A 12,195-nucleotide genomic window follows, 5' to 3' on the forward strand; every position below is an offset into this window, starting at 1 on the left:
TCACTGTAGGAGAGTCAACATGCTCACTGTGGGCTTTACCTTGCGGAGTTTTACCTATATCACGAATAGTTTCAGTAAGCACTCTGCAGTACTGACACCACTTCCAGTATACCTCTTCAAGCAGGTTTTTAAAAAGTATGTTCAAAGAGGACCTAGATTCTGCCATCCTTTTTTTTTTGACTAATAGGATGAGAAATTATGTGCTACCATCTCCTTACAGTTCTTTTACTACGATATACAATCTGTAAAACTACCCCCTAAATAAAAAATGTAGGACTACTTTGAAGAACACGTTAACTACATAAATTTCCTTCAAAATTTGACAGAACTTCACAGTCAGGCTACCAATTCCTCAGAATACAAATCTGCCATCCAATCCACTTTTTTCAGTTTCCAAATTCAGTTTAAAAAAAAAAACAGAGAGAGAGATGGGCTGTAATATACCCCTGTATTATTTTGCACCGATGTACCTTAACTCTCTTGGCCTACACTAAAAAGAGGTACTGCACTCGGTCAGACTTTCTCAGTCAAAAAAAAAAATATATATATATAAAATAAAATGTTGCTTACTACTTTTTTAGGGATGTTAGGTCCAAAATTTTAGTTTTTACAATAAAATATAATAAAAGATGGTTATTTTTTTTCTAATATCCATGAGGTGCTAAACGTTTCATAGCTATATACAAGTTTGTACTGACCACCTAATCAGTTAGCAGTACTGTTCCACTGTGGGAAGTAAAAATTGCTCATTTCAGGAACTATAAAACAGTACCAATTATTAGCTGAAGCAAATCCAAGAATCCTCACCACTAATTAAAAAAAAAAAAAATAGCTTACTCTAGTGAACAAAAAAAAACATGGATGAAGACTTTGCAGCTAATCTCGACAAACATATTCACGCTTTAAACAAATCAGCCAATCACCTTGAACTTACTGCAGGCAGGCAATTAATTAGCTAGCAGGCTAGAGAACTGAGCTGCTCTTATGAAGCTAATCCATCTCCTCCAAAGAAAAGGACTTACATTATCAAGCAATCAGAGTGCATGAAATTAAAAAAAAAAAGACTACATTGTTTCCTAGTAGGAGCCTTCTCATTACATGGATAAGTCTAATAGAAGTAAATAAATCTTAGAAAACATTCTCCGGATGAAATTCTTGCCAGTATTCAGTAAATCATTAAACATCATCAACCTGAGTGTGCAGTCCTCCACAAACGTGCTGTTCACTTCTCCAAAACTAGTAAAGGGAATGCAGGCAAACTGTGCAGCCTGGCTCCACCTTACTGAAACCAGACAGGCAGTCACCAAGGATGCAAACTGCAAATCATGCCTACAAAATTCACACACACACACACACACACACACACACACACACACACACACACACACACACACACAGGGAAAGCATACGCATTCATACCTAAACACTTGAACCCCTTTAATTCTTTTCACAGCCGTAAAGCATGCAAATTCATTTCAATTCAGTAAGTTATGCAGTCCACATCCCTCTTCTCACCACATTTTAGTTTCATACCTTTTTAAAGTTTATTTCTCCCAACTCCCTGCTTACACTTACCAAGGGTACTAGAACTTGGCAGACACCTGGGACGCATGGCTTGGATTAAAAAGGCCCCAGCAGTTCTTAGCCTAGTACACACCTATGAACCTATTACACTAGGAAAGAAACCTATGAACCTATTACACTAGGAAATGAACCAGAGCCATCTCTTGCAAGTCACACAGAAATTAAAACAGGTCTTTCTACTTTCACCCTTAACATGTACATTACCTATCCACAGCCAAACTAAATGCCAATCACACTTTTATTAGAAATAATCTTTTCTAAAAGACACTCTCCCAGCCCAGTTGTGATCACAGTGCTTTGTATCATGCACCCCAGGACTGTCTACATCCCTTTGCATGCATGCAGAAAGGCATCCTCAAAAGAGGCTACAGAAGCCAGTCAGCAATTAACCAGCAAAAATAAGCTATGCCCTAATCTTAGGCTCTTAGTTTCCTTCACTTAATCGAGGCTCAACTATTTTGCACACTGAAAACACGGTCTATTACACTACATGATCGATTCAAAACCAACACAAATTCATCTTATGATGTTTAAACATAACGTATGTGAAGCAGCTGTTTTAGGACATGGTAAATGTTCTCTGCAATGTTAGCCTGTTTCCTCATCTGTAAGAAGGGTCACACTTTTGTGACAGAAAATGTTAAGGCAATGTCACTAAATCAACATACATTCCTCATCTTGCTCTGAATTTCTAAATTCTGATTCCTGGCATGATGTGGTGTCCTCAAGAAGCATTCCCAAAAGACACACACACACACACACACACACACACACACACACACACACACACACACACACACACACACACACACACACACTCTGCAGAATTACTGGTGTATAACAATTCTATTTCCCGAGAAGGATGAATTTCTGGGCACTCAGCATTATGGATTACCTGAGAAAACTACACTGTAGGGTGTGGAAGATACGTTCATACAAATAAAAAAAATAAAACTTTCACAATGCATGCAACACACTGACAAAAGAGGAGAGATACATCTCAGTAAAAGAATAAAAAGCTGCAAGTTCCCTACAGCTGGTACCTACCTGAGGTGATGAACAGACAGTTTTTCAACCAGTGCCACAGTCATTCTCTCTCCCACAACTAACAAGAACGTGACCACGATGTCATGGTAGCCTTGGTAATAGTGCAACTGGTGATTTCTTTTCAGAACGTACAGGATGATGTCAATCAGCTGCTCCTGCAGGACCTCCCGCTGCTCAGCCCGCATACCTTACACAAGACAAAGCAGTACAAATAGCAAAAAAAAAAATTAAAGGCAAACGGTTGTGAAGCAAAAGTAAAATTCTTCACTTAAGAATCTGGAACAGATATGTTCACTTATGTACTGTTTTATCTTCTTGAAATGGCTCTATTTTCTGCTGGGCAAATCGTTTTAGTAAATCTGCATCATTTACAATAGTAAAACAAACACCATTAGTTTTATTTGGTATACAAAGACTACACATTTAAAGTGCAAACTACACATGCAGCATGCTGCCTTACAGTGCTAATCTGCAATACGGAGGTGCACGCTGCTACTGTTTGCAGAATAGTTGTGCTTCAGCAGGATTTAATGACACAGTACAAGGAATCAATGGGTGTTGATAATTATTTTCCTTGCTAGGTTATAAGAAACACAGGAGCACTATCCCTAATCTAAACATTGTACTGCACTTGTTTACCGTAACAGTTCACACACTGTAACACTGCAGTACATTATGAACTATTCTGCCTGCATTCTAACATAATAATAATTTAAAGTATACAATGAACTGTGCTGGTGTGCTGTAATAAGGCTGTGGTGTAAAGCCTGCATTCTATCATAATAATTTAAAGTATACAATGAACTGTGCCAGTGTGCTGTAATAAGGCTGTGGTGTAATGCCTGCATTCTAACATCATAATAAAGTATACAATGAACTGTGCCAGTATGCTGTAATAAGGCTGTGGTGTAATGCCTGCATTCTAACATAATAATAAAGTATACAATGAACTGTGCCGGTGTGCTGTAATAAGGCTGTGGTGTAATGCCTGCATTCTAACATAATAATTTAAAGTATACAATGAACTGTGCCGGTGTGCTGTAATAAGGCTGTGGTGTAATGCCTGCATTCTAACATCATAATAAAGTATACAATGAACTGTGCCAGTATGCTGCAATAAGGCTGTGGTGTAATGCCTGCATTCTAACATAATAATAAAATATACAATGAACTGTGCGGTGTGCTGTAATAAGGCTGCGGTGTACTGCCTGCATTCCAACATAATAATAATTTAAAGCATACAATGAACTGTGCCGGTGTGATGTAATAAGGCTGTGGTGTAATGCCTGCATTCTAACAATAATTTAAAGTATGCAATGAACTGTGGCGGTGTGCTGTAATAAGGCTGTGGTGTAATGCCTGCATTCTAACATAATAATTTAAAGTATACAATGAACTGTGGCGGTGTGCTGTAATAAGGCTGTGGTGTAATGCCTGCATTCTAACATAATAATTTAAAGTATACAATGAACTGTGGCGGTGTGCTGTAATAAGGCTGTGGTGTAATGCCTGCGTTCTAACATAATAATTTAAAGTATACAATGAACTGTGCCGGTGTGCTGTAATAAGGCTGAGGTGTAATGCCTGCATTCTAACATAATAATTTAAAGTATACAATGAACTGTGCAGTGTGCTGTAATAAGGCTGTGGTGTAATGCCTGCATTCCAACATAATAATTTAAAGTATACAATGAACTGTGCCGGTGTGCTGTAATAAGGCTGTGGTGTAATGCCTGCATTCTAACATCATAATAAAGTATACAATGAACTGTGCCAGTATGCTGTAATAAGGCTGTGGTGTACTGCCTGCATTCTAACATAATAATAAAATATACAACGAACTGTGCGGTGTGCTGTAATAAGGCTGTGGTGTACTGCCTGCATTCTAACATAATAATAATTTAAAGCATACAATGAACTGTGCCGGTGTGATGTAATAAGGCTGTGGTGTAATGCCTGCATTCTAACATAATAATTTAAAGTACACAATGAACTGTGGCGGTGTGCTGTAATAAGGCTGTGGTGTAATGCCTGCATTCTAACATAATAATTTAAAGTATACAATGAACTGTGGCGGTGTGCTGTAATAAGGCTGTGGTGTAATGCCTGCATTCTAACATAATAATTTAAAGTATACAATGAACTGTGCGGTGTGCTGTAATAAGGCTGTGGTGTAATGCCTGCATTCTAACATAATAATTTAAAGTATACAATGAACTGTGCCTGTGTGCTGTAATAAGGCTGTGGTGTAATGCCTGCATTCTAACATAATAATAAAGTATACAATGAACTGTGCCGGTGTGCTGTTAATAAGGCTGTGGTGTACTGCCTGTATTCTAACATAATAATTTAAAGTATACAATGAACTGTGCCAGTGTGCTGTAACAAGGCTGTGGTGTAATGAAAAGTATACAATGAACTGTGCCAGTGTGCTGTAACAAGGCTGTGGTGTAATGCCTGCATTCTAACATAATAAAAAAGTATACAATGAACTGTGCCGGTGTGTTGTAATAAGGCTGTGGTGTAATGCCTGCATTCTGACATAATAATTTAAAGTATACAATGAACTGTGCAGTGTGCTGTAATAAGGCTGTGGTGTAATGCCTGCATTCTAAAATAATAATTTAAAGTATACAATGAACCATGCTGGTGTGCTGTAATAAGGCTGTGGTGTAATGCCTGCATTCTATCATAATAAAAAAGTATACAATGAACTGTGCCGGTGTGCTGTAAATAAGGCTGTGGTGTAATGCCTGCATTCTAACATAATTTAAAGTATACAATGAACTGTGCGGTGTGCTGTAATAAGGCTGTGGTGTACTGCCTGCATTCCAACATAATAATAATTTAAAGCATACAATGAACTGTGTCGGTGTGATGTAATAAGGCTGTGGTGTAATGCCTGCATTGTAACATAATTTAAAGTATACAATGAACTGTGCCAGTGTGCTGTAACAAGGCTGTGGTGTAATGCCTGCATTCTAACATAATAATAAAGTATACAATGAACTGTGCCGGTGTGCTGTAATAAGGCTGTGGTATAATGCCTGCATTCTATCATAATAATTTAAAGTATACAATGAACTGTGCCAGTGTGCTGTAACAAGGCTGTGGTGTAATGCCTGCATTCTAACATAATAATAAAGCATACAATGAACTGTGCCAGTGTGCTGTAATAAGGCTGTGGTGTAATGCCTGCATTCTATCATAATAATTTAAAATATACAATGAACTGTGCCGGTGTGCTGTAATAAGGCTGTGGTGTAATGCCTGCATTCTAACATAATAATAAAATATACAATGAACTGTGCGGTGTGCTGTAATAAGGCTGTGGTGTACTGCCTGCATTCCAACATAATAATAATTTAAAGCTTACAATGAACTGTGCAGTGTGTTGTAATAAGGCTGTGGTGTAATGCCTGTATTCTAACATAATAATAAAGTATACAATGAACTGTGCTGTAATAAGGCTGTGGTGTAGAGGGCTAAAAGCCTTAACTTCAGCAGAGGCAACCCAGGTTCGATTAGTGGTTAAGGAGTTTGAAGAAATAGACTTCCCCATCCTTGGGGGGGGGTATTTGGACACTTACTGCATTTTATCCCCAGCAGAGGGAAAGGATGTGCAGGAGCACTGCTCTGAACTACTGTTCTCAACCACTAAACGTGTAAATATGCTTTACATCCTTCTCCAAGCTGCTGTTTAACTTTTTAGTTTTTGCTATTTTGTATGTAAAATTTGCTTAGTTTGTTTCTATTTCCACTATGTACTGTACTACATATTATGAAGCTTGTACTATGTATTATTGGAGCTTTTCTCCCCGGGCCTCCACTGAAAATGGGCTCTTTGAGCCCAGTGGACCTCCCCAGTCATCAAACTGGAAATAAATAAATACATTTACCTAGACCTATATAGACCTACATGATAATCAATACTAGTGTAACTTACTAGCTCCTCCTGATCTTATTGGCTGCCTCTCTTCCTCCCCCCCCACCTCACATCCTTTCTACTCCTATAAAATCCTCTTATCTGGCCAACCGCCTTTCTTTACTTTTAGGATCTGATCCCCGGCTGCTGAGTGCACCTGGACCCAGCATCTCAAACTCTGTAAGTTACTGTGTATTATTACTGTGTAACATTATTGCCTGGATATTCTGTTAGGCATTTGTGTTGTTTTTTGGTTACTAGGACATGAGCCATATGCTGTTTACGGTGTAGTAAATAAAAAGTATTCTGATTCATGATTTTATAAGGGACCTCTGCACTAATTACTGAGCGTACCACGTGGCATTGTAGTAGCCTACCTCGCATCTGTGGGTACGAGTTGAGTTTAACAGTTGTATATTACTGCCAGAATAGATGGTTATGACTGCTCGTGTCTTGTTTAAACAGTGCGGTAGGCTTTAGTAACTTACCTAGCCTGTTTTTACCTGAACTACCTCGTAGTTTGCTAGCATTGTGTCAGGCTGCTTATATTTCACACGTACACTATTTGAGTTTATATCAGCTTGCACTCATCCTACTGTATTCCCAACCTTACCGGGTACTGTGCGATTGTCTCAATCTTTCTACCCCTATACTACGTTTGTGTTCTCCAAGTACTTCTAAGCAATCAACTCTACTTGTAAATTGAAAAACGCTTTAGAATTTCTCTGGTGTACTTAATAATCATTTGATTTTAATGTGCTGCTGGCCAAAGGTTCAACACATCAAAATATAGCAAGAGTGGCCTTATTCTGCTACTTCGTCAACTTAAAGCATCTTTGATTTATCTTCTCTCTAGCAATTGCTAGATATAGTGTATTTGCCATTAGTAAATGAGTGACGCAAAGTGGACATTGTCCCCGGGCGACCTTATGAAAAAAAAAAAAAAAAGGAAAAGAAAAAGGCACACTTTTTGCTCTGTCCTCAAGTGAACACTTGACCATAGTGAGCTAATGATAAAGGTTGTAATTCATTAACTGAAGAAATAGTTTGTACATCTGTTGCTTTCTATTAAAGAAAGCTAGTCATTGTAGTATAACTATTAGAAGAGAGTATACACTGTTGCTTACCAAGAATGAAAGCTATCTATTTGCTCTGCTCTATGTAGAGAACGCTAGAAAATAGAGCGTTGTTTACCTAAAAGTAAAGCAACGCTGCATAGTTGTCTTTGACCATGAGCGATAGAACTGCTGCATTCCAATAAGGAAAGTTATTTATTGCTATGCTCTATCTCACAAACGCTAGACAATAGCGTGTTTCTTGCCTAAAAGTGAAGGCGCGCTACAAAGTGTCTTGGTCTGTTAGCGATAGAACTAAAGTCATGGCTCCACAGCTAAATAGTTATACAGCTTAAGTTTTCTATGGCCTCAGGGCTTATCGGGTCCCAGTTTCCTTGACTGCCTGTATCAGTGCTTGGGCTACTACTATGAACTAAGTATATGCTCTATAACATTGTAGTATTTGCTAATTTTTAATTACAGCACTGTTAAGTCAACAAAAAGACCTAGCCTCCCCACTTAACCTATTATATGCGAGTTATTCACTATCCTGGACGCAAGACACACAACTGTCCTGCTTACATGCTAGCCTGGTAAGGTGCCTAAACAAGAACTGCATATATCTATTCTCTCACTAGCTTCTCTTTTTAATTAACTAACTTACTTACTGATTATACCACTCTGAACCCAGCTCCATACTGTAGCATTATTTAAGTATTTTCCTAACTCAACTGTTACACATTGCTTAGACCTTTCTCTACTTGTAGGAGTACTCTGTACCATTTGTTAGTCTGAATATGTGCTGGGATGCCTTGCATTTTATCTGCTAATATTGCCATGAATGCTTTTCAAATGTTTGTTTGAATAGATGCTGGTATGCCTTGCTTCATATCTGCTTACTTTGAAATGTATGTTTTTCAACTGTCTGTATGAACTCAACTGCTCTTGAGTATTACCCCAACTGTATTTTTAAATACCTGTTTGCCTATTTGAACTGCATGCACTGTGTGTATTATCCTATCATTTAAATGCATTTCTTACCCCTTCACTATCTTTTTCTTGTCCCCTCTGCTCCTAGGTTTGAAATCTCTATCCTACACTAACATCTTGTGAACATACCTATCTGGTGAAAGGACTCCCTGCAAACCAAATCCTTACAACTCCTCTATAGCATAAAGACTTGCCGTCCTGCTTAATGAACCTTGTTCACTAGGAGGTAAGAAAGTCTGTGTTATCAAATAAAGTGGTAATTTTTAACCACTTGCTAAATATCTAGAGTATGTATTATATGCTAACTTAGCCAGGATACCCAGCAGCCATTCCCCCTCTCTATCCTATAGCATTTAGAAGTTTTTTATCACTCCTGTGCTTTCTCCTGTTACTATCCCTAGGAGTCTTCCCAAACCTTGAAACATCTTTCTCTGCTCACCTGCCTCTGTTGTTTTAACTATTTCTGACCACTAGATGGCATTCTAAACCAGGATAGCATCTAAATCTTCCATCCTTCCCTGGTATCTAAAGAAGTTAACGTTCTGTCCCTTGCTTGTGAACTGGCTTCCTGCCCTATCTCTACCTGCTACTTTCTCTTACCTTTCCTCTCTGCTACCACTTACCTTCATGACCACTATTACCTATCCTCCTAGACCTACTCCTTCTCTACTAAGGTAACCAGTAGTTAGCTGCTTACTGTCAGGTTTTTGCTGACTTCTCGCTTACCTGTCTGAACCCGCTCCGTTCGCCCTGCGGGCTCACTCCGCTCCCCTACCCTGCCCCCAATTTCCACCTGCCCCCAGTGCTCCTACATTTATTCCTCTAAAGACACACCCACATTACAACTACTCCAATCATACTAATCACATCATTACCACTCCCACCCCCCATTTCTCACAACACACCCACTGATACCTTGCCTCTTATCCCTCCTTCATATAATTCCCCATCCACTAGAGCACTCCTAACTCGATTATAAAACCTACCTCCCAATTTCTCCCACCTCACAAACCAACATAATGTCTATATTAATCATCCCATACCAATTACAACTATTTGTCTTGGTCTCACTCTTACTTCCTCTAACCAGTACCTATCTCTTAACCTCTTATTGAACAACCACTTTACTCTACCCTTCTCTTCCCCTCCAAACACACTTCTACACCAACATTAGCTAACTCTCCTAACTTCCTAAACTTCATTTGCAAACCCAGCTGCCTACTAGCCAAATATCACAGACTAGTACACATTAAGTACTCAAACCTAAAAACTAGAAAATTGAGTATTATTACAAGCCTCTTCAGCCTAAACACTTTACACTCCTACACTCCCTACTAGACTGCGACATTCATCCCAACCCTGGCCCAAGCTCTACCCTTACCACTGCAAACTGCAATCAATACAAATCTAGTACCCTACCACCTACCAAACCTTCCAACTCACTCTCTATTGCACATCTTAATATACGCAGTATTTGCAACAAAATTGCTCAAGTTCATGCCCTCCTAGATGTCCACCTATTTGACATCCTACTAGATGTCCACCTATTTGACATCCTATGTTTATCTGAAACATGGCTAAAACCAACCATTAAAAGACAATGAAATCACCCCACCTGGTTACATTATTATTGGACTAGACCACACAGCCAAAAAGGGAGGAGGGGTAGCAATCCTCTATAAAGCAGAGATACAAGTTAGCACTGTTAATCTTAACTCACCTTTGGACAATAATGCTGAAATAATTATCTCCAAATTTCAAGTAAACACACATAAAGCCATAAATATAATTTGTAGATATATTCCCCCAGGAAATAACATTAGTGCACTCAAGTATATCCTTAACTGGCTTTCTATTTATCTCCCACAAGAAACCATAGTCCTAAGAGACTTTAATATCGATTGGAATTCCTGTAGTAATACAAACCCCACCACCCATATTAACCTTTATGGCTTCTCACAAACTATTAACTCTCCTACCAGAACACATAGACTCAATAAGAAAGAAAGTACCTTGGACTGGATACTTACTAATAGTCCTCATCAAACTTATACAGCAGGAACCCTTCCAGATGACCTAAGTGACCATTCACTTACTTATATTATTAGACATAAAGCCAACCTAACTTTCCCTAACACTTTCAGAACAGTACGCACCAAAAAGTACTTTAACCCAGAACTTTTCCAAACCAAACTCAAACAATGTACTTGGTCACCATTAAAATCTCTCCCCCTAAATGAAGCAGTAGAATACTTCAATTCTACATTCTTAACCATCCTGGACCACCACGCCCCAATACGCTCTATTAGAAATAAAGCTAAACCAGCACCCTGGCTCTCTAAAAATACTAGGGAAAAATTCCTTTTCAGAAACAAATCCTGGGCAAAATGGCATACTACTAAGAATCCTACAGATTACCAAACCTTTAGGCAACATAGAAATAATACAAAACAAGCCATCCTGCTAGACAAAAAGAACTTTTACCTCCAATTACAGCAATCCTCCCACAAAGAACCACAAACATTTTGGACTAGCATTAACAAACTTCTTTATCCAGGCCAATCTATCACACCCAACCCACAAGGATCTAACCCAGAAATCCCACACAAACAGCTAATGCCTTCAATTCTTTCTTCACAGACGCTATACAAACTCTTGCTAGCCATCTATCTCCTGACGCCTCTAATCTGCCTACTTCTACTACAAACCCACTCCCAGCATTTTATTTACAACCAGTGTCTACTTCCTTTATCTGCTCCCTTCTCCAAAAATTAAAACCTACTACCCCCTCAGCTAACAAACTCCCAGCAAAATTCCTGCAAAAAGAAGCTAAAGCCATTGCCTATCCCATTTCCAATCTGATAAATAGAACCATAAGTGAAGGAACGATCCCATCTATCTGGAAAATTTCTCATATCATCCCACTACATAAAGGGGGGAACTCGAATGACTTCTCTAACTTTCGTCCCATAGCTTTACTATCCCCTCTAGCAAAAATAATGGAAAAATGCATCCATAAGCAACTACTTAACCACCTACTCCATAATAACCTACTTGCCAACTGTCAACATGGATTCAGATCTTACCACAGTACCGCCACAGCCCTGCTATCCTTCACAAACTGTATTAACAAAAACCGCAACAAAAATATTGTTTCCTCTGCAGTCTTCATTGATTTATCCAAGGCTTTTGATATGGTCAACCACGATCTCCTTCTACACATACTTAAATCCCTTTCACTTGATCCTCTATCTATGAATTGATTCACATCCAACCTAGAAAACCGACAGCAGGCTGTACTCTGGCAAAATAAACTATCTAATCGCCTTCCTATCTCCCTCGTGTCCCACAGGGCTCCATATTAGGCCCACCCCTATTTTCCATTTATATTAATGATCTACGATCAGCTATTCCACACACCAACTGCATTCAATATGCAGATGACTCTACTATAATCTGTTCTGCCTCTTCTCAAACTGAACTTCAGTCTCTTACCCAAAAAGCTTTCAATACTGTCGAACAATGGTTCTCACACCGCTGCCTCCTCTTAAACCCCAAAAAACTAAACTGTTACTCTTTACACCAACCCGAAAG

General features: G+C 38.8%; 1 protein-coding gene across 1 annotated transcript in view; it reads right to left on the bottom strand.

Moving 5' to 3' along the window:
- LOC122798625 (TBC1 domain family member 20-like) overlaps window positions 1-12,195 on the bottom strand; it is a 381,335-nt gene that overhangs the window by 280,104 nt on the left and 89,036 nt on the right. The window contains exon 4 of the mRNA XM_044067711.1: window positions 2,632-2,818. Within this exon, the coding sequence (XP_043923646.1) occupies window positions 2,632-2,818 (187 nt within the window). The remainder of the gene's footprint in view (window positions 1-2,631; window positions 2,819-12,195) is intronic.

The sequence above is a fragment of the Protopterus annectens genome, chromosome 3.part1 (assembly GCF_019279795.1).
Source record: "Protopterus annectens isolate FY-2018-M chromosome 3.part1, PAN1.0, whole genome shotgun sequence".
In the NCBI taxonomy this organism is placed as follows: Eukaryota; Metazoa; Chordata; order Ceratodontiformes; family Protopteridae; genus Protopterus; species Protopterus annectens.